A 24,090-nucleotide genomic window follows, 5' to 3' on the forward strand; every position below is an offset into this window, starting at 1 on the left:
CTGGTTTAACTTGACAGTGATGCTTGATTAGACACCTGTGTTACACTCTCCTGACACTGCATTGTGGCTTGTTTGGCCACTGTGCATTTGCTACACTTTCTTGCATTCTCCTGGCTGTTGCCAATGCTTGTTTCCACATGACATACAGTTCCTTGAATTCTTTTGGCTTTTGCCAGTGCTTCGTTTCACATATGATGTAGTTCTTTGTGTCATGCATATATCTGAAACTTTCTTTCACTCTGCTCAATGTTCAGGAATGCTCAAAATTTGCCTTCACTTCGTTCAGTATTCAAAGGTACTTATAATTGCTTTTACTTCATTCGGTATTCGAAAAATTATTTGTTTTTGTGAAAATCAATGTTCATTATTTGCGTTGTAGATTCACCTGCCAGCCTGATGTTCCCCCTCCTTGGTACACTCACTGGATGATATGATATGTCATTTATAGCACGCATGTACACAAGTGTTTCTAGGTGCGAGAAATCAAGGAAAGGGGACCAGGAGGAAGATAAAACAACGATCTTACTAGTCCCTGTGTCATTGAGATCGTGCAAGTGCGGGGAAGGGGGGAGAAATCCCAGGGGGGAGAGGAGGGAGAGTGCAAGTAACTCGTAAGTGCTCCAGTTGGTGACTCATATGTGCATAGTCAGGGGACTGTAGGGTTGCAGATACAGACCCTTAAGTGGTTGGGAGGCCCGGAGGCAGTGCAAGGGCAACTGTTCATGCAGGAGCCTGGTGCCGTAGGTTCAGTGGGTGACCAGGTACCCAGGGTGCACAGCAGGCAGGGACATCAGCAAGGGAGAGAGAAAGTGGAAGTGAAAAGGAAGGTCTTGAGTTGCTTCCGGAACCTTAGATGGTCCTGCTCAAGTTTGAGAGAGGCAGGAAGGCTGTTCCAGAGGGAGTCCCCAGCAGAGGAGAGAGATCTACCCCACCTGCCTCTGCCTGGAAAAGCGTCTGACCCACAGAGAGTTGGAGGTGGATGAGAGGAGGGCACGAGAAGGAAGAGAAAGTTGGATGTAGTGTGGAGATTTAGAAAGAGGTTGTTGCAGTAGTCCAGCCTAGAGAGGACCAGGGCTATGGAGACAGTGAGTTAGTTTCTGGGGGAAAGTGAGAAAAGGAAGAATACATCTGAGGAGGTGAAGCTGATAGTGTGACTTCTTAGAGCCGTCCGAGATGTGAGGAGAGAAGGAGAGGGTGGAATTGAAGATGGCCTCAAGGTTCTTAGCCTCACAGGAAGGAGCAGGTAGAGGGCAGCCAGAGAGAGAAGGAAGGTGGGAGCAGGTGTCTCATTGAGGAGGACATCAGTCTTACTGGCATTAAGGCAGAGATCATTGGATGCACACCATTCCTGAATTGCTGACAAACAGTATGGTTTGAGAGAATGAGCAGAAGAGGCTGAGGAGAGCCTGGTGGAGAGCTGGGTGTCATCTGCATAACACTGAAAGTTAGAGCAGAAGGTAGGTATGCGGTGTGCCAAAGGTGCCAGGTAGTGGTTAAAGAGCCAGGGTGAGAGGTTAGACCCCTGGGGAACACCACAAGTACAGAGAGAGATAGAAGAGAGGAAAGACCCATGTTGGACCTGGGAGGGTCGGTCAGTGAGAAAGGAGGTCAACCAGGCGAGGGCCTGACCAGAGATGCCTAGGTTGTCATGGAGACGATTGAGCAGGATGACGTGGTTGACCATGTCAAAAGCAGTGGATAGATCAAGGAGAGTGAAGACAGAAGGAAGGTTAGAGTCAAGATTGGAGAGCAAGTCTTCACAGATGTTCAGGAGAGCCGTTTAAATGCATCTGGCTGCTGTGAAGCCAGACTGATGGTCATGGAGACAACCAACAGATTCAGTATGTAGGTAAAGCTGGGAGATCGCCAGCATTTCCAGGAGTTTGCCCATGAAAGTTGTGATGGAGATCGGCCGTTAGTTTTCCGGGGAGGAAGGATCGGCAGAGGGCTTCTTAAGAAGGGGATGCACAATGGAGTGCTTAAGGGGTGAGGGGAAGGTTCCAGTGGCAAAAAAGTGATTGCAGAAATCGGCCAAGGCTGGAGCAGGGGTGTCAATGTTGTCCTTAATGGTTTTGGAGGAGCAGGGCAGCACCTGCTTTGACAAGACGGTCATAGATCAGACTTGTCAAGAAACATTGTCTGGGGTGTAAATGGGAAAAGAGGAGAAAGCAGAGAAGGAGCGGCTGGAGAGGCACCTCCTATGGGAGAGGGAGAGGAAGAGGAGGTAGAGGAAGAGAGGGTGGATAGGGTGTCCTGAGTTTTAGTGGTGAAATGACATGTCAAGGCTGTGCATAGGGCCTGGGAGGGAACAGGAAAGGTAGAGACTGCAACAGGATTGGCCAGCTCCTTACAGATTTTGAAAAGTTTGGCTGAGTTGTTAGATGCCGCGGAGACGCAGGCTTGAATGTAGGCTCTTTTCTTAGAGAGGTCAGAGAGTCTGAATTGCCTTTGGAGCAGGCAGCAGGCCAGTTTGTCAGAGGGTGCGCTTGACACCTTCCACTTCCTCTCGGCCCCCTACACTTGCGCTTAAAGGGTGGTGTGGTCAGAATCATACCAAGAGTTGCACTTGGATGCAGGCTTCAAATGGATCCTCATGACAGGGGCAAGGACATCAAGAGTGTTAGAGATGAAGGTTGGAGAGAGCTGTGTCAGATATGAGTGAGCTAAAGGTGTAGGAGGAGGTGAGAAAGTAGCAGTGAAAGCCTCCACTGACACACGCATCATGGGCCAGATGACCGAGAAGGTGGGTGGCAGTGCTGCGGTCAGCTTAACCTTAGGGTCAGAGAGTGACAGGTGAGAGGAGAGAAGAAAGTGGTCAGTCCAAGAGAAAAGAGTGGTGAGAGGGTTGGTGAGGGGGATGTCTGACAAGGTCAGAACATCCAGGGTGTGCCCTGTAGAGTGAGTCGGGCCAGATGGTAAAATAGAGAGAGAGTCGCAGAGGTTGCGAAAGAGCCCAGAGGAGGTGCTAGTAACATCCAAGTGGATGTTCAGGTCTCCGAGGAGAAGTTGAGAGGTAGCGGCAAGGAGAGAGGAGGAGAGGTCAGCCCAATCAGAGAGGAAGAGGGCATCCCGGCCAGGTGGCCTGTAGATGGTGGCCACAGTGATAGAGAGGCCAGGAGAGATAGAGAGCCTGCAGACCAGGCCTTCAAAGTAGGAGTAGGCCTGCATAGGAATGACAGAAGCAGGGATCCACTGCTAGAAGATCAGGGCTACACCCCCAGCCGGCCGGTTGGTTCTGGGTTCGGAGAGGATATTGTACACCATCAGGGAGCAGAGTGTCAAAACGTGACAGAGCTGGCCGTAAACCAAGTCTCGGGAAGACTGAGTGCATCTAAATCAAGCTCTTTCGACAGATGTCTGAGGAGTGTTTGACAGCAGAGCGAGTGTTAAGAGTAGCGACATGGAACAGATTTCCACCTTTGCAAGACATCCGTGGAGAGGTACAAGCATGAGATACACCCTGCGGAAGTGTTAGAGGTGCCTGAGAATGGGCATAGGAGAAAGGAGGGGAACGCAGGGAAGTCAGGGAGGAAGAAGAGAGTGCTGGAGAGGTGGCAGAGGGAGGAGATGGCAGAGCGGCCAGAGAAGCAGCAGAGGGTGCCATAGAGGTGGCATTAGTTGTATCTTACAGTGCTTCTGCAAGGACCTCTGCCGCCACAAGTTCTCTCCTTCCTGTGTGGTACCTTGTTTTTTTTCTCCCAGCATCTTCCTGTTACTCTGCTCACTTGGTGATGCTCCACCTGCAGCCCGGGACTCTTACGACTGTTTTGCTCGGTCATGTTGGCCTCCCTCTTCTGGTTGCTACCAGCTTCCAGTATCCTTCAGCTTCGCTTCCCACTGCATAAACTCTACATCCATGAACAGGTCTAGAGCACTCTGCTGGCCACACCGCCGATCCAGAGAGGTCTGTCTGCACCCAGCAGTCCGTAGCTCTGCTTCCACAGCTGACTCAATTTCCAAAAGGATGCCTGCTTTTAAAGGTCCCGCCACCATGAGGAGTCTGGAAAAGATTAGATCACTCAGAACAGTAGTACTGCCTTACTCTTGCTGTCCTCCTCCTCGGCTCAGTACACATCTGGGGCTGGTATGTGTGTGTATTAACAAAAAAAGGAGGATGTGTTTCTCTAGTTGGTCTCTTCCTCGTCCCAGTGTCGAACTGGTGTTTCTTGGGCAATGTTGTGAGGGAAGAACAGAAAAAGGGCTGACAATAGCCTACAAAGGTTTGAGGGATAGGGGGTTCATTATGAAAAGGAAATGGGGGTACCATGTCTCACCTAAGGATGTCCTCTCCCCAAGTCTCCTCCACCCAGGTGGTCCTCCCTTGCATATCCACCCCCAGGGTCATGATCCAAGAGTGATGGCCGTTCCATTACCACCTGAGAGGAGAATACAGGAGTTAAAGAAGTGGGGATGCCCTCAGGTTCCTCACAGTAGTAGCTTGTAAAGGAACATGTATTACAGAAGTGCGTGTTGTAGGAGCATGTGCTACAGCAGCGTTTGTCGTAGGACCACGTGTAAAAGGAGTGTCATCAGATTGTGGGTCATATGAGTGTGTCGTAAGAATCTGTGTAGTTGGAGCCTGTGTTCAGAGCGTGTGTGGTAGGAGTGTGTCATATGTGCATGTTTCATAGGTGCATGTGTTGTAGGTGCATGTGAGAGAACATGTAGTATGTGCAGTAGGCGCATATGTAGTAGGCACACATGTCATAGGAACATGTAGGATAGGCGTGTGTGTTGTAGGAGCGCTTGTGTGAGGTGGGTGCGCCCAATACTGTTGAATTGTAGGCTCCCAGCACCACATGTGTGCTGGGAGCACATTTTAAAGTGACATGCCAAGCACTGTGAAATGCTGTAAAAGAGAAAAATGCATTGTGATTCTTGTTTGAAAGATGGGAATGCAAGTGGGAGAGCAGCCGCTCATATCGCTGATCTCCCACTTTAAAGAAATGCCATGAATGTTTCAGAAATAAACCTATCCTGCACTCTGCCTAGTGCACACAAGAGCAGGGGACTGCCATCGATTTTTGTGCATTGTAAAGCTCATCTCTTTTGTGGATGCGTGATGCGCATTGAAAGTCACTAACACTTCTCCTTTGCGCAAATCCGCAAAGGGAATGAAAAAGGGCATGTGAACGTGCGCATCTAAGATGCACACATTCAGGTGGACTTTCGCAGTCAGCCCGAGAATCTGACGCACATTCATCAGCAATCTGACCCTCTATTGCAGTAAGTCAGCTGGTTTCTCACGGAGAAAAGGGGTATTATACTTCCACCCTCAATTGACTGAAAACAAACGAATTGCCACTGACGATTCAAAGCTAATACTCGGATCCATGAACAGCTACAGGCTGGTTGCCCCTGAGTTTGTTTGTGGAAGAAGATGGGCCCCAAAGACTGGATCAACTCGCCACCCATGCCTTCAGCTCTAGCCTGTCTCATTATGCGTAGGGCGGCCTGAGGTCAACATACACCCTAGAACAGGGCCTCTTCTTAAGACTGAATTGTTGAGCGTTTTTTCATGTTGTGGCAAACACCTGGCACCTATATTTATTTGTGTGGTATTGTTATATACGAGCTATTGAAGATGAGTTTCAGAGAAGTGGCTGTCGCCATTTTAAGCATATTGGATGTTTTCTTTTCGTTGACAGTGCACGCCAAGTTGTGGCCCGGGATTTCGTCACCGCATCGTCTTATGCAAGAGTGGCGACCACCTCACGACCCTGCCAACCTCTCAATGCCCAGAAAGTGCCAAGCCGCAGACCAGCATAAGGTGTAACCTCCGGCGATGCCCACCCCCTCGATGGATTACGGGGGACTGGGGAGAGGTAAGGGAACAACAAAAGAATGACATTACACACAGGCTCTTGTGTACAGAACCCTAGAATACTCTTCAGAACTCTACTCCCTCTCTCCCAGAGCACATCACATTTGCACTACAACCACAAACAAAAGCCCAACTAACACCCGGAGTCTCCAAATTCAGTATGTTACGTTATGTTACATTAACATCTGTGTATACTGTGCATATAGCCACCGTAGTACCTTTCGTGTTTTTGGGAGGGGGCTTGGGGGAGCACTTCTCTCCCACCAATCTATCAATTTTAAAATCTCCTCCAATTTTGCATTATGTGGTCATCCTTTGGATCAATGGACAGTCCAGACAAACATTCAATTACACCTTTATCCTCACAAGTAAATACGCCAGGAGTGACCATTCCCCATCCCTGGTAATGGAAAAACCAATGAAATCCTTGCATGCAGATATTATAATTTATTTTGTATTTATTTCTTATTAAATGACCGTACACATTGCATGTTGACGGCTGTTGCCATCCCATTGTGGGGGCTATGCAAACCTTTAGACAAGCATGACACAGTTGTGAAGGTGTTAAAGCGGCAGGCTGCGGGGGAGGATCTGGAAACAGTAATGTGGGCAGCACAGGGCAGACTTTAAGTACATCTACCGTGCTTAGAGATTGACAAGTATATGTAAACCACTGGTCACTTTGGTTGGAGGTCATTGGTGGTGGGTGATAGCAGTCCATCGGGTCATAAGTTGGGCACATTTTTGTCCGGAGTACCGACAGATGAATATACCACCTCTGCTAAAAATGTACCCTATTCAAATGTACTCTCAGCCCCAGTGTTAATAGCAACACTGGGGAGCCCTCTCACTCTTATATGCGTTATCTGCATATTGGGTGTGAGAGTGGGGGCTCCAGAGATGCCCACGTTTCCCCCCAGACAAATTAACACTGTCTTTAAGGGAGGTGTGAGTGCTTGCCTTCTGTGCAGTGAAAAGGTTCTAAAACATTCAGAGATTTTAAAATGTCTATGTCCAAATCTGGGAGTTAAAAATCTGCAGATTTCTATTTTGAAAGTCCTGCTGGTCATTTCTCCAGTGGTATCCATTGTCGTTATTTTAATGCCTACCTCTCATTTTTGCGCGTGATTAAAAACGTCACTATTTGCCAAATACCACAGTATTTACTGTTACCACCCAACCCATATTGACCTCTAGGTCTGTGTCAAAATGCTGGTCAAACTTCAGCTTTGTCAGCAAGAGAAAGGAAAGAGCACTCCTGATTCTCGCAATAATCCGCTCAGGGAGGGGTTATTGGAACGGTTAGTGGGATCCCCAAGCAGGAAGCAGGAAGGCGTCCCATGACCCAGAGCGCGGCATGAAGGATGGGGGTAGGGGCCCATAGTCCAACTATGCCAGAAGGGCTTTATTGGCTACTGGTAGCTGCTAGGTTCCAGTTTAAGGCTACATCGACTATACGTTTAGCATTAAGTGAACATGCTCCTGAATTGTAAAGACAGATCCAGCTGTACAAACCTCTGAGTTACACAATAACAATCTGAGCCACAATATGTAAAAGCTGCAGAATGAGATGAAGCTCAGATCCTCCAATCCTCGTGCTAAAAGAGCAGACTTTCCGCCCCAGGCATGGGTTGGTAACTGGCCTGTTTCCCTAATCCCTCAGGACATATCCCAGACTCTGTTGAATAGTTGAAGCGAGATACATGGAGATGGAATGGCAGTTACTCTGGGGTGTTTCTATGCTGTACCGATACGCATATGAATTCACAGAGGCGGGAGAAAGAATGGGGGAGGCAGAGGGTGAACTGGTAAAAGATGCTCCCAGAACCAGTAGTTCTGGAATGGGCTGGAGAGATCAGGAGAAGATGAGCAAGAGGTGAGCCGGGATGCAGGATCATGTGATGGCACACGCTCTGTGGCTCAGGAAAGAGGGCAGCGAGACACCCTCCGAGAAGGGAGTACACCTGCAATTAGGGAATTAGCGTGGGCACCCAACTATAAAAGATAACTCTCACACAGTGAAGGATAAGGTGGCATGTAGAAGGAGGACAGGGTCTTTGTCAATTCAAGAACCCTAATTATATCATTTAGACCAATCCTCCCAATGTGTGTGTGGTTCCAGGAAATCTCCCCTCACAAATAAGCACACGCGTTAGGTCACACCATAGAGGTCACTGTGACCGAATAAAATAAAGTAACTGAAAACCTGCTTCTAGGATCTAGGGCAAAGGCAGTTAATATCAGATTTTTAAATAGTGCTTTATTCCGCAATCTTCCTGCTTCTAAAGGCTGTAGTCATAGCTGTTATTGTTACTCACTTGAATGGTACTCATTTTAAAGAGGTTGGATCTGCTGCACCAGGACTTGAATTGATAAAGCGCTGGCTTGCCATCTAGCAGAGACCAGTGCATAAGCCGTGAGCTGTCTACCTGGCAAAGGTTAGCATTGATGCGCCATGAAACCTCTAGCACATTGTCCAATCTAGCACTAAACCCATTCACATTAGTTAGTGCAGCTGGTTGGGAATCTTTGACAAAGCTTCTTTGTGAAGGGGGTTCAAGCAGCAGGTTCATGTCACTAATCTCAAGATTTCCCTCAAGATCATAGGCCATTTGATTTCTCCAATTAGAGCAGACCCCCACTTGCCACACGCAGGATTCCTAAAGACTTTAAACTTTAGAATATACAAACCATAAACGACACACTTACAGTTATCACAAAAACGGGTTGTGATATCATAACACTCACATTGTATGTCCCTCCTAAACTATGAATTATTCAAGTTCACTGGCTCTCATTTAATCCTCTTTTTACACACAGTTTACCTCTAGGCTGTCATCATTGCCTCCAAGGTCAGTCTAAGATCTAATGGGTTAGATTTCTTGAAATTGGCAGGTTGTTGGAAGCTCTGCAGCAGGTGTCAATTCTAAGGCCAGATAACATTTGTATTCTAAGCTCACGGATTGATTTTAATATTTAGTGTGAATAGATACACTAATGATAATAGTACACTTACTACACTTGTACTACATCATTTATAATTTAAAATTGTTCTTTTATAACGCGCTTGATACCAATAAGTGGTTTCTAAGTGCGGGATCGGGATTCACACCTGTGTTGCGCTGCGTTGTTTCATGACAGACAACATGGGCCACTATGGGTATAAATTAACACAAATCCAATTGGACACCCCCCTCCAGATTTCCCTCTGTTCAATCAGATACATACTCAACCCTGACAGACCTTGTAGGTGACAAACAATTTAGCTTAGGTGGCTAGCAGAAGCAATTAACACATATCTGACTACCCGTGTGCGCAGCAGTCCACCTACCCCAACAAGCAACTAGCTACGCGCGTCGCAGGATGCCACATTATTACTCACAACACCTATTTCACAACCCACTACTTCTGATCAGACTCCTGCCTACATGAGAACATAAAGCCATGCAGAAACACATTCCAGACATCCCACAATGCCAGCCGGCTTAGTGATGCTGTATATGTGATAAACAAATACTGGGGTCACATAAAGAAACACTAATAGCACCCTCAGAAAGCCATGTGCATGTCAGGAAGGGAAACACTTTTTTATAACCTATCGCCTCTTCTTTCAAAGAAATAACACATCATCTTGGAGTCCATATAATCTTTATTTTACTGTCTTAATAGTGTTCTGCTCAGTGTGGCTTTGGGCAGAAGATGCGGTCGGTCCAGTGCTTGGCGCATACAGGCCAGCCCTCCAGCGACTGTGTGGACTCCGTCCAGCCAGCAGCCATGCAGCAGTGTGAAGCCAAGTGTGAACCAGGACCTACTGAAAACCCAGAAGGTACAAAGCGAACAAAGGCAGCCATTGGGGGGGGGAGTGTGTTTAAGTGAAGCCTGTGCAGTGAAGGGTTGTGATCTCCACATTATACACTAAATCAGTGCAATAGTTTGTGTCACACATATCTAAAAATCAACCAGGGGCAGTAACTTGTAATCCACATAGCTTCAATGAAAGGCAAACAACTTTGAAATGAGTATGCCATAAAAGGCAAGCCATTGGCATATACACTGTTCCGTAAGAAACAAGCATGCTGTGCTTAGTACAGTGGTTGTGATGGGGTTTATGCTTCTAAACGGTTTTTATAACGAATAATTTTATAACGAATGCACATATAACGAAAACAACAAAACATACGGAATGCTTTTTTTTTATTTGGGGGAGGGGCCCAAACCCCCGTTTCCCACCCCTAAAAGCGCACCTCAACCGTTACCCCCCCCCCCGCAAGATTTAACCCTTTACCCCGCACCCACATACATTTTCGTTATGTTTTTCGTTATTTAATTTTCTTTATATATTCATTCTGCATAAATGTTTCATTATAAAGACAGCATACCCTTCCGAATAAGCTTTCCTCGCTCAATATAACAACTGACATGAGCTATCACAGTGCGATGAACCAACGTACTCTGGATGTGTCTTGTTTGCTGTTGCTGTGGATGGATAACGAGTGCATCTCTTGCTAAATTTACAAATGCTTAACCTGGTCATCGGTGAGGAGAGGCAAATACCCAGACTCAGGAGTGATACCTTGTCCCCTTATAGCGACTCTTAATCTTGTTTTATTGCAAATCTTGGCATTCGGCAGCTCAAATGCAAGAAGGACAGCATTAGGATTCAAATAATAACTGTGATCTTTTTCTTGGATCCACTCTTCTACGAAAGCTGAGCTATTTAGTAATCTGTGATCACATCAGATTCCCAATAAGGCTTACAATCAATTTCTTCGATGCAAGGAGAGTGCCCAAACTACAAAATCAAATCAATATGACAGCCGCAGGGCATACCATGGTTTTGAAAATTCAGGTCATGATGTTCTTAAGTGGATGCAATGCTTCAGCGGCTGGCAATGTCATTAAAGGGGCTAGCAATGAGTCTACCTTCCCCTTTATCTCCCAGAGTTTGTGCGAGCCGCTATGTAAAGTTAGGTAGGTCATTTTGGTTCTATGCGAAAATGTCCTCAGCAAAATGTCCTTCTGTGAAAATGTCAGCAAAAAGTTGTTTAAAAAAATGTAGTCATTCAATACAATCAATGCAAAGTGTGAAAATGTTGCCAGTAATAAGGTCACCAAAATAGCTATTTTTAAATACACAAAAGTACAAGGCTGTAACCCTAACAGTGACCCAAACCTTTAAAAATAAAACTCCACAATCACCCTAACTCCGTTCCTAAACCTTCTCTAATTCGAATTACTGCTCCGAACTCTTACAGAACACTAACCCTTCAGTGCGATAATGCATTTTATTTGCATGTTAGTCAATACAAAATCAATGGAAAATGAACAGCAAACCTAATTCCAACCTCATCACCAGCTCGCTACGAATGACAGAGCCCTTGCCCTAACCAAACCCTTCTCTAATCCTAACCTTAGCATTACCCTAACTGCAACTCTAACATTTACCCTTATGCTTACTTTGCTCTAACCTTTGCTCTAACCTTTGATTTAAAGCAAGATTGTCCAACGTATAGCCCGCGGGCCACAATGCAGCCCTCCCAGCCATTTCATGTGGCCCGCAAAGCCATGGCCTGGTTTATTTATTTATTTGCTCAATGTTTTTCTGGTCCGTGGACCTGATTAATTAATTAATTTCTGCAATGCTGGGTCCGACCAGCATTGCGGAAATAAATTAATTAATCGGGTCCATGGACCTGACAAACATTGAGCAAATAAATAAATAAACCGGGCCGTGGGGGAGCACTGTTATTGCCTGTGGTGCCCCTCGCCTTACCATAGCCACTACCCTAACACTTACCGTGACACTTAATCTACCCTAGCAACTAACCAGGCCTGCAGCACCTACCCTGACCCTAACTCTTAGCCTAATTCTAACCAAAATCTTTAATCCTTGCCCCTACCCCTACCATAACCATCATTTGAACCCTAAACCAGGCAACCACCAGCCCGCAAAACCCCCTGTAACCCTAACAATGACTCTAGCAGCTCTACAACTTTGGCTACTTTTCAGCTTCATTTTCTGACTGCATTTTGCTTGGCAACTTTTTCACAGCAGAGGTATTTTCACCACAATTTCTTCAATGACTACCTTTTTGCTGGCAGCATTTTCACTGGATACCATCATTTTATGCTGAGTTCATGAAACACAGCCACTGTAATTTACATAGATACTTGTTAGTGATGGCTGTCTTGCTAGCGTGGTGTTCTTGTAAAGTCAGTGATCTCACTGTGATGAATAACAATATATTTAAACATAAACATACCCAAGAGTGTGTGTTTACTGCTGTTCCATTAGCAAAGTAGAATTGTGAATTATCAGTAGCCGAGGCTTGGCCTTGCAGCCTTCCCAGACCCCTGTGTATGTGTAGATCGTGGGGTCAAGTGTACTACCTGTGTTGTTGGAGGTACAAGGAAAGGTTAATGAGTTGGGAGCCTGAGCTGAGGAGGGGATCGTGGGTGGGTGGATGCTGTGGTATGTGGTGGCCATGTGTGCAGGTGTCTGAGGTCTGGCAAAGTAGAGAAGAGACCCAGATGTCCTTGCGAGGAGCTGAATGAGAGCTTGTTTGATTTACTTGAGCACCTATGCCAACCCATCTTGATTTATCTGGGTGTGGTGTGCAATCTTAGCCCTGTACTTAGGGATGTCGTGCTGCTGGCGCAGCAGAGAGAGCGCAAGAACATAATGCAGTTGGGAGCAGATGTGGAAGAGTTTGAGTTTTTTGGATCACATGGGTGATGCATGTGCGCGGTTGTATCGTGTTAGTACTGGAACTCTCATGAGCTTAAGGTGTCAGTGCCTATTTGGAAACTTGTACGTTCGGTGTGTGGTGTCTCGTGCCTCTGTGCAGTGTGGGTGTGTGGTGTTTCCTTGAGGATGTCTGTATTTCGTAAGTGTGTTTTGGCAAGTGTTTGAGGAGGTTTAACGTGCGAATCGGTTTATTTTTTGCAGTAGTAGAGGACTTCTGATTGTTGTGATTTTACCTTTGGGTGTTTGCTGTGGTGCAGGGTTTAATGTTTGCTTTACGGTGTCTGATCTTTTGAATTGCGTGTTTGCGGAGTGTGTTAGGTGTGTGGGTGCGCTTTCATTCATAGGAGGTTGTCTGATAGTAACGGTTTTTGTCTTCTTAGTGGTTGAGCCTTACGGTTTTGCACTGCGTCATTATGTATAATAATGTAGAGACTGTTCTTGGAGATGCCCGTGAATGGGTAGTAAGGTGTAAGGAGTCAGGTTTAAGGCTAAATGCCTCCCCCAGGCTCTTCTGCTTGGAGGCTGCACATGTTCTATGTTGGTGTATGGCTTGTCTGTTCATCCTTTGTGGTCACCATCAGTATTGAGTTGTGTGGTTGTATGAAAGGCACGGGCAGGGGATCCTGATCGTTACGCTGTGCACTATTTAACTGGAACGGGTTCTACAGTGTATATCTTGTTGCCAGGGGGCGTTGAGCTCAGGTGGATTTGAATACTCATTTGCATTGTGGTCTGGTGACTGTGGGCATTCTCAGCCTGAGAGTTTGAAGCATCAGACAAATGAGTAAAAGGAAGAGTGTGGGTGAACGTGCTGTAGCCTGGGGCTGTTTTGTTCAGCAGGCACAGTGAAGGGGGAACATATATATGTGTAGGTGGCTGTGGGGGAGCTGTGGATGCGCTAGAGGGCAGTGTATTATGGTTAACTGAGTTTTCTTCAGCCCATGGCTGGCTGTGGCTGCTGCCCTAGACCTCCTTGACAGTACCTGCTCCAATCCATGGGTCATAGGTGAATGTGTTTTCTGGGGTCAAGCCCTAAAGAAAAAGTGGGAGACTGATTAACATACCAATAGAATATGATGCCCTCTAAAAAAAAGCGGTGAGACTTCTGAAGAACGTGGGGGACTCCGTCCACCAACGTGTGCCCTGCACTTGAGCCCTGTGTTTTATCCACCATGCTTTCCTCGCCGGCACAGCCTCAGTCTTGACAGTTTAATACACTGGTGGCATACAAGCGTATACTGACAGTATTCATTTTTGGTGGCATTTGTGGCTTTTCACACAGATTGCCAAAGGTTATGCAGTATTGCCTAATTTCCATTGCAAAATGATGAGGGCTGTCTTTTGATATTAACTACATTCTTTACACCTCTTTCAGAATGCAAGGATGTGAACAAGGTGGCCTACTGTCCATTGGTGCTAAAGTTCAAGTTCTGCAGCCGGCCTTACTTCCGACAGATGTGCTGTAAAACATGCCAGGGACATTGACGAAGGAGGACATCGCCTCCACCCAATTCCTTTTCACACCACAACTGGAAATCAGTGTCTTCATGGGAGTGGAACAGGGGGCAACTGGAGATTGGACACGGTAAATCAAACATGTTAACATTGGACCTCTCAGACGCGCGCCTCTACATCATTGGATTACACATCAAAATTGAATGAAATCTACCACCCACATCCCAAAAACCTCAGTCACCAGAACTTGCATGTATGCATTGTGTGCCCGATGTCTCAGGGTACCTTTGACCCTCTTCTCTCTAAACAATGGAGTCCATAATACTGTAGTTTGTCTCGTGCAGCCGCTACAGCTGGCAATGACCGGATATTTTGGCATATGACTTTTGGTTACCATGCCACCTGCTAAGTCTACCACCTGCCATAGTAGGATCAAGATTTGGTCATCTCCTTTCAGCCTACCAATAGCCAGCAGTCTGCTCATCTATCCCAATGATGGAGGTGGGTTTCATGCTTTTCTTTGCGTGCAATCTTGTAGAGCAGAGTCCTTGCAAGCTACTGGTGTCCAAACACAGGCGTCACACCGCCATCAGACTTTATCCAGCAGGAAGTGGCTCATCATTGCCGGCAACCTTTTCGCCATACAGGCTGGCGCCGCAGCTAGTCTATAATGGTGATTCTCTCTAGTGGCATCTAGAGGCGTTTTAGCAGGTGCTGATGCCAACTACATTATTGGCACAGAAGCAGCCTCCTATTTTTAGGTTGATTGACGTCTACACAGAGTATACATGTATTCGATATTGCAGCTAGGTTTATTTAAAATCCGTATTGAAGTGATTCAAGCTGGCTGTACATTCTGTTGAGTCATCTATTGTAATCAAGTGACTAGAAAACATAATGTGGCGTTGATCACACAATTCTCCGTTCTATTTCTCTGCTGCTTGTGAAAGAGCAACCTTGGCAAAAGCTGCCTCCGAAAGTCCACCTTGCTCTTTCACCCACCCCACTTCCCATAGCCCATTTTATGGAGGGTGGTCGGGGCCCGGGTGGCGTGGCCCCACCCGCACCTCCCTGCTGCTGTGCAGTTCCACTGTCCCCATGCTGCATCCCTCCCTGCTTTCCCGCAGCCCCCTCGCCCCCACTTACCTGTACCGGCCGCTCACTCCATCTTCTGTCCACTCTGCAGGCCACTTCCTCGAAGTGCGACGCACTGTGCATCGGTCAGCGTGATGCAGCCTATGTTGCATTGTGCCTCGCGGAATAGGTCTACACACCACAAACAATTTCTCCTATACATGGTTCCAGTGAAGATGGTGTTTTGTCAGGGTGAAGTTGTTCATTGAACCCTTGAAATCCTATGGTCTCCAGTTCCCCATTAAACAGAAAACACGTTCTCTACAACACATAGAGGGCTTTATTATGTCAAGGTCAGCTAAGCAGTAATTGTGAAGACCGGATACTGTGTATCTCCAGCTCCAGTTGGATTATATGAAGACCTACTGCAGATTTCTCAATGGTGTTGGTGGACATGCCCACCCGCTCGTCTGTTAGTTAAGAGATGTACCCCATCTCCCAAGATACATGGCCTTGTTCAATTCAGTGTATGCATATATTAGACAATAGGTTTACAAATAGAATGGTCTCTCCAAAAGGATAGCAGACGACACACGCAAGAGTAAAGGGAATAATATGTGAAATTAACCCATTCCTCTACCACGTATGATCACGGGAGGTGTGCCAGCCCAGGCCCAGGGTGCGTTCTTCAACCCTGGCTCACACTCGGTGGTCTCATGGCTTTTGACATGATGGAGGTGGCGCAACGGTAGCCTAGCCAGACAGATGAACAGCTCTACATATTAATGTGAAATATTGTAAACCAAACATACTCTGTACAGTTGAGGTCTTGCTGGTATAAGTTACCAAGGGATGGCAGGATAAAAAGCATTGAATATCAGGCTGGATCTACCTCTTCTCATTCTTCTCAAGTTTCACTGTATGTGCGAGTTAAGAAACACACAACGGTCTGTGCTCAGAACATCTCTGATCTGCGGCCATGCGCAGATGTTGGCTTACCACCAATGACTGATCCCAATACCTCCCCTGTCCTAAAGTGATGCAAGGACAGCAGACACATCCAGCATGTGAAGCTCTTGCCTGTCCTTAGTTCAGCATGGCAATTCTGGCTCAGTCTCTCTTCTTGGTTGGTGATTGCTTTGTTTCAGTGTGATCAAGTGTGATTCATTGTGTTTGGTGCAGTGGGTGGTGTTTTCTTTTCGAGAATACATCTAGTCCCAGATTGTTTTAGATGGTGTCTTTCTAATGAGAGTGCAGTGAGCTTTACCCGTAGGCCTAAAACAATCTTCCTGAAAGCATTTAAGCCAAAGTAGTGAGTAAAGTCAGGTTCAATTTCCTTCCGCCCTCCATTTCCAGATAAGGCCGCTTATGGTAAAGGGAAACAAACATTTAAAGGATTCGGCGGCCTGAACTTAACTCCCAGATCCTACATTGACTTAACGGGTGAAACGTCATGAGTTTTGCCACAAAGAACACAGGGATATTTATAATCCTTGGGGAACTCTAGTGCGGTCGAAGTATAGCCCCAATGTGGGTTGAAATAAGTAGATGAGCTGTGCCGATTCTAGAGAAAATTCATTTTACGCAACCACCTATGGTACCATCCAGTGTGGGGATTGTGGACACAATCTGGTTCTGTAATGGCCTGGCAAGCAATACACGTAGCACAACTTCCAAGAAACATTACTATAAAATGCATTTTACTGTAGGGTGGCAAAGGGTCAGCCATGTGATTGTGCAGTGCATTAGCTTCATTTCATTTCTTCCAGGCTTGCAAGTTTTGTAATGCATACTGAGCAAATGGAAGGTGCAGTTACACAGCTCATCGAAGCCAAGTGGATCCTACCATGAGCCTTCTTGTCTGCAGGAGTGAGGGCAAGGAATGAGTACCATGAGGCTCATTATGAGTTTGCCGGTATTCTGATAGTAAATCCGCCAGAATACCGGCAAAAGGAATTACTGATGCCGCCTTATCGCTGGAGTCATTACCTCTGGCAGTAATACCACCTGATTATAAGTGGCGATTTGCCGGTGTTAATCCCCATTTACTGGATTATGGATTTCTGAAGGTAATACCAGATTATGGATTACCAGATGGTAATACCAGCAATTTATGGAGGTAAAGTTACTTAGGGTAACTCCTCCACTTTACCTCCCAAAGTTTCCTGTATTACCATATGGTAATACCGGCAGAAATCCCCAGTAGTTTGGCGGTACGGAAAAATTGAAGTAAACGGTATTACCTCCACTTCTGTTCCCGCACCAGCAAACTCGTAATAAATGTCTCTTTAAAAAAAAAGATATTTGTTATTAATTTTTGGTAGCCGGTTTGTCTGAGAGTGGATGGATGTCGCTCACATTACTGCAACATCTGCCACCTTTTCAGCTGCCGCCATACACTGGAAATAACAAGTAGGCTTTGGTTGGATGAATAGAAGGAGCAACCACTGACATACTGCATCATGGGATTTCCTGTCTTTCAGTCCTAGTCTGTCCATGTTAGTGTGGCACAAACACGTCAAATATTGCAGCTTGACGTGCACATTTCAGTGAATAACCTGCAATAATGTTGCACTGGTCAAAAGCCGCCACATAGATTACACTCTCTCCTAAACAGGCAATTCTGCCAGGGCTCTACGCTTACTAATGAAAAGGTGCTGTATTTAAAAATGTAGTTATTAAATCAAACAACAAAATACATTTTTGTATTTTTTTGTTTGTGCATACTGTTGCACGTTTTATAGACAATGGGCCTCATGAAAGGTTTGCCGGTATTCCGGTGGTAAATCCACTGCAATACCGCCATACATACTTGCTATTACCGCCACTTGGCCCCGGCAGAATTACCTGTGGTAATTCAGCCGATTTTGCCAATTTCTGGCTGTAAGGTGGCAGAATTACCTCCAGCACACCTCACCGCCAAGCCAATAGTATGCTGATGCAGTAATACAGCGGTAACAGAGCTACCTTAATTTTACTGCTGTTTCTGATAGCACTGCCCATGCTTTAGTTTAGTTTGCTCCTATGGCATAATTTGTAATGTATGCCTTCCTTGACTCAATGTTTGTTAAACTGTTGTCCTTAACAGTGGTCAAACTTAAGACTGGTTGTATTAGTCCATAGAGTTTCTGAGTGATTTATAATGAGCGCCCTCAGTTTTGAATATGGCTTTTAGGCCACTGCTCATCACTCGATACTACTCCGTGGAAGAATATTCCATGAATTCAACTTTTCATTAGAGACCTTTGTGCACTGTATGCAAGGTGTCTACGTTGGAGCAGGACTGCCATCTTAGCCAAGGAAGAGGCCTCCATTATCATGTGCCACACTGTAGGGAGATGATCTGCCTGGGACTGCCAGCTGAGTCCATAACCAGTGGATGGTTGGATTTCCAATGTTGGTTCTATAAGGATGTCTTGTCAACATCACTTTAGGAGCTAAACGATTGACTACCGAAAATTCACAATCAAACCCATTTATCCAACAACAATTACCAATGATTTTCTATCGCTAACTGTAGTATTATTTGCAAGGTTATTCCTAAAATGGTTTCCCATTCAAAACTACACAGGAAAAGGTCAAGAGGAAGAACATGTAGCAAGCACAAAGAGGGAAAATGGCCGGGCAGCGGATAGCAGAGGAAGGCATGTGCATGTGGATGGACAGTTATGACAGTAAAGCAATGGGTGGAGGGCAGATCAATCCCGCAAAACAGGATCCTACAATGAACATAAATATTGCACAGACATTGATTGTTTTATCAGTTAAGTTGCATGAAAAAGTATGGTTTGCCACACTTTAAAATGGCTGATGAAGGGGAGAAACTAGGTGATTTCCCGAGATCACCACTCCCTAGAAGTCCTGGTAAGGGATTACACTCAGCAGTGAATTGACATGATGCCAAAGGAGGATCTCTAGAAGATGCACATTGATGTCACTGTCTGCAGGGCAATTAACGGCGGTTTCTCCTGATCGAATGGCAGCGACAGCCCCCGCCCCCGGACAGTGAATCAAATCAAATGCAGGTTTTCGATCCTCCTTGCAGACCGGTACTAGAGTTGGTGCTTTAATAATTTATGAGGGTGCCTTTTTTCTGTTTTTTACATTAATGCTGTTTAAGATGTGCCAAGTCCAAAAGAAAGCAGAGTGTACTTGGCATGTATTTGTGCCTGTACCAACCCTGAGTGTTTGTGAGTTGTGTACACACATCCGTATTTGACCTCAAGAGCAGAATATATATTTTTAGGCCAAATATTGTCATTTTTGATGGCATTTATAACCTCTAGGAGAAGGTACTCTGGACTCTGCATTTTCTCTCAATTGAAAGCGGTCAAGGGATATGCATCAGCACTCTTACATGACGAGAGCACAGATGAGTAGTGGATTTGCTTGTGTGTCAAACTTTACATCAATTTAACAGTGACATGAAGTGTCCGTAGCACCTGCTGCTTTAGCCAGGACATCACCCCAATATAACCGTACTTCAGAGGGTGAGCCAGTAAGTACAGGCATCGGTTCCCTAACTGAAGAATGCACATCTGAGTTGTCAATGGTGACTGGTTCTTTGTTTTTCAGACTACATGGTCCCACTGGCGTCAAGAAAAAGGAGGCCACCTAGAAGGGAAATGAAACTCACTCTAAGGAACATCATTGAGTAACAAACAAAAATACAATAGAGCTCCTCTATGCCTCAGGGAGGCACATCTTAGAAATTCATGTATTTTACATCACCATACAATCTTCTTTATCACCAATAGATATATGTATTCTGCAGAAGAAATAGTACATGTGTTCTCTGCCAGCTTAGACAGAGCAAGTCATAATGACAACTGGGTTCGTGAGATTGATTTTGTTCTGACGAAAACCTTAGAATAATTGAAATATTTTGCAAGATGTTGACTACTCGTGAAAAGAAATCGACTTTTAAATATAATCCTAGCAACCAAGAAAGCATAAAGCTACTTAGAGAGTCTGCGTCCGATTATCGGTCAGTTTAATGGAAAGGTGCAATAATGCCACCGTTACCTCAAGCCAATCTTTGCAGCCACTTTACTGATTAGAAAAATGAGAACATTTAGCAGATATTGACTAGTTAGACAATCTTAAGCCAGAAAGAAAATGTTGAAAGTGAGCGGGGAATCCCACCTTTTGAAAGGTGAAAAAGATGGACAAAACAGATGAACTCTAGGAAAGTCTTCCTGAGTCCAAGCATAGGTGGGGGGCATTAATATGGCAGGAGTATTAGAGAAAATCTCTAACATGCTGCACTTAGCTGGTCAGAAGACACTGAAGCCAGAAGCTGTTTGTACGTGAATAGAGACAAATAAAATGGGCCTCATTACGAGTTTGGCAGTGTGGTTAAAACGTCACGGCTACAGAATTACCGACACGTTTGCTGTAGCACTGAATTCTCAAATTGGAGGTAAAGTGGAGAATTCACATACAGCGAAAAGCTGGAGGCAAATCCTCCAGTCTGCCTCGAGAAATCAGCAGATTTACTGCCTGGTATTACTGCTCATAGTAAATCCACCAGAAATTCAAATGGAGTCGTATGGATTCCAGAAATGGAGACTTACACCACCATACCATCACTTCTAATCCTGTTCTACTGGACCGAGTTGTGGTAACAGTAAACTCGTTGGTTGCTTAATTGACAGATTTACTGCCAATCTCGTGTTCAGGACCAATCTGTATGTACTTTTTGCTCAGAAGTAAATAATTGCACAGTGTAAATGTTCCAAAACTAAAAATACTTGTACACTTTGCTATGAACAGGCTTTACCTGTTATTCACTTTGGTCATAAACTCCCTAAATGGTTTACCAATTATGACGTGCCTATAGGCAATAGAAGCCAACATATCAATGAGTTTACCACTTCTTGTTTTTTGTTAAAACCTATGTACCTTACAACAATGAAGTTGTATTTTTATTAAGGGACAGTGGTAATGGATAAGAAAATCAATGGTTAAATCAGGTGTCTGCAACCTTTGGCTCTCCAGATGTTTTTGCATACAAGTACCATCAGCCCTAGCCAGCATAGTGAATGGTGCAGGAGTCATATTCCAAAACACCTGAAGATCCACAGGTTGCTGACCCTTGGATTATATGGTTAATCTGAATAAATCAGTGCATGTTCAAATGTTCAATTAAGTCCTTCCCCTTAGAATACAAATATACAACCTTTGCACTTTGGGTGGGCATTCGCAAATATAGGATTGGCTGCATGAATGACATGGAACTGTATTCCTTCCAATTGGATGCAAATCAAACTCTGAATCCACTCTGGGCCTTTAAATAATTGGTAATAAGCTGATGGATAGCTGTAACTTATTTTAAACTACCAGTGGTTGACATCAGCTGTTTTGAATGTAAACCGCCACAATTTGAACATAAACCACTTCTCTACATACATTGGCATTTAGTATAGATCTGCTGTTTGTTTTCTCTTGTGATAGTTTACATCTGAATTTGTTTAATTTTTAATTCTGAAACACAAGTCGAACTTTGCATCTTGCTGACATTTTATAATTTAGATATCTCATTATTAAAACAATGATTGCAGGGAAGTCAGATATATTAGGTTAGTGTAGGTTCTGCTTTCATTCTTGAAAGATCCGTTATGTTGAGTGATCGAAGGTTGGAGCAGGTTTTTCAATCATTTGAAGTGTTATGCCATGGAAAAGCAATCCTGCTTCAGTGAATTGCAAATGTCGGGATCCTCTTCCAAGATGGCTGCTCTATGTACCTAATAGCATGCAGGGATGTTAGCCATCCAATCTTTTCTAGTTCCTTGAGTTCAACTATGATGCCTCTTCACTTGAAACTTTGTTTTCTTTCAGAAATGTTATTGGTGCATGTCCCTTTAAGGCTGTCTCTCTTGCTACTGTGATAGTTTGAGTATGACACAACAGAGGCAGTCCATTCCCCACTGGGAGCTGCACAAGCATGCATGTTCACTCAAATGCTGCACTTATGTTCTCGTCAAAAATGCACATTTGAAATATTTTTGATACAACTGTGAGTGAGATGTAACTGAAGATTGGAGTCCATTCTCAAGCAATCAAATAGGCGGGCAGCAGATACCCGTTGATTAAAAACACCCTCCTCACTACCTCGGCCCTTCGTCCATTCTTCACGATGAGCACTTCTGTACACCTTCTGAGTGGGCATCACATGTGTTGTACTAAAAGGATGCATCCTAAAGTCTTATTGTAAACATCCAGAGAATGGGTTAGCGGCAGTAATTGTGCTACTACTATTTTGTTTTGATGTGTTGGGATTGGTGCACAAATACATTTTCAGCATTGTCCCTTCTGACAATCAATGGCAAAGTTCAATTAAGGAGAGCAGGTAGTATTCACAACCCACTTCAGAAAAAATGCACAATGGGATGCGCACAACCTGAGCAATTAATGTTTTTGTGTTGTTGTAAGAAGAGGTATTTCTAAAGTCAAAGGCCCTCATTACATCTCTGGCGATAGCCGTGCTGTTAGAAACGGCGCGGCTGCCGCCGCAGTTGCATTTTTTCCAGCACGGGTGAATGGACAAGAACCTGGTCATGCTGAGTTTGGCGGACCCGGTAATTGCCCATTTTCCAGTGCCGGTATCAAGGGCCTCCCCATCTCCATTTTGCCCTATAGGGCTGAATGGGGATGGGGACCTCAGATGCACCGGCACATTCAGAGTTGTGCCGGTACATCTGACGTGCTCTGCTCGCGTGTGCCGTTACACCTGCCAGAAAAACCTGGCGGGTGAAACGGTTCCCGCGAGCAGAGCCCGTAGTATGGCGGTCCGGGAAATACGGTACCGGCATGCTTACCGGTACCGTACTTCCCAGACCGCCATGCTTGTAATGAGGGCCAAAATGTTTTCAAAGAGGTACAAAGAGATTGCCAATGCCACCCAAACACCAGCTGGTGCTTTTTACTCACCCCATTTAATGTGATTTAATATCAGTTCTGAGTTCAAGAGAAGCAAGTTGCCAAAAAGCAAAGCAGTCTAAAGACTGACATTGCTATGCTAACTCCAGGCATTCCGTGTGCATGGATCCCAGTTCTGGTGTTCTAGCTGTCTGAGGTAATGTGGAATGTATATTTCATGAGGCTATGTAGGTCTTCAAGTCCTAGAATATCTGAGAAAGACGTGTGTTAAAGCAAAGGACTCACTTAATACGGTGTGCAATCGGAGGCCTGAGACCCAGTGCACCACAGTATATGAAACATTTCTGGCTGTTATACTCTTCTGTATACTGCTGAGCATCCTCCAGGAAGCAGTACTTTGACCCTTGAATGGACATGCCATATGGCTCATGCTATAACTTTATAAGACCTCTAGGATCACGCAAATGGTGCAAAGGACAATAATGGTGCTATTTAAATTGGTGCAGCTGCGTTTTTGGAATTAACCTATAATGGAAAGGCCAGGTTTTACATTTCTGCCTACACTAGCAATAAAATCCAAACTCCTAGCTACTGTGTTTATTGTAATTCTTGATGTACAGTCCAGTCCTTTTCACCCGCTTTTCACAACATTTGTAATATTTGAAGGAATGTTAGCAGTATAAATATTTGTTTTGTCTTGTATTTCTACCAATTAGTTTTGTATGTGTTTTGCAGAAGTACTCTTTCATTGAATAAAATACATTCTCTAATATTTAACTGCATTTTGTATTTCTTGTACAGTTGTTATGAATCCTTGCAAGATGTGTGTGACACAGCTGAGTGATTGTAGCTTTCCATTGAAATGTGTGTATACCTAGTCTGTGGAGCTTATGATACCGCATGTAATAAATATATCGATTTCATAGATCTATGTATAAGCATTTAAGAGCTCAGGGATCCCTCGGTTGGGCACAGAAGGGAAAATAACATTTCCATAAGTTTATGATTTCTGAAAGAAAATCCTAGCACTACAACTGTTGTCATGTAGTTTCCTTAAGTGCTGAAGAGTCTACAACTGCAATCAGTTGCTTCAGGGATAGCTAGTTGT

General features: G+C 44.9%; 1 protein-coding gene across 1 annotated transcript in view; it reads left to right on the plus strand.

Moving 5' to 3' along the window:
- ADAMTS10 (ADAM metallopeptidase with thrombospondin type 1 motif 10) overlaps nt 1–23,754 on the plus strand; it is a 932,646-nt gene extending 908,892 nt beyond the window's left edge. Inside the window, exons 23-25 of the mRNA XM_069649542.1 lie at nt 5,649–5,825; nt 9,494–9,650; nt 13,948–23,754. Coding sequence (XP_069505643.1) covers nt 5,649–5,825; nt 9,494–9,650; nt 13,948–14,057 — 444 coding nt within the window. The 3' untranslated portion in view covers nt 14,058–23,754. The remainder of the gene's footprint in view (nt 1–5,648; nt 5,826–9,493; nt 9,651–13,947) is intronic.
- The last annotated feature ends 336 nt before the right edge of the window (nt 23,755–24,090 follow it).

The sequence above is a fragment of the Ambystoma mexicanum genome, chromosome 1p (assembly GCF_040938575.1).
Source record: "Ambystoma mexicanum isolate Mex_15411 chromosome 1p, UKY_AmexF1_1, whole genome shotgun sequence".
NCBI classification, from domain to species: domain Eukaryota; kingdom Metazoa; phylum Chordata; class Amphibia; order Caudata; family Ambystomatidae; genus Ambystoma; species Ambystoma mexicanum.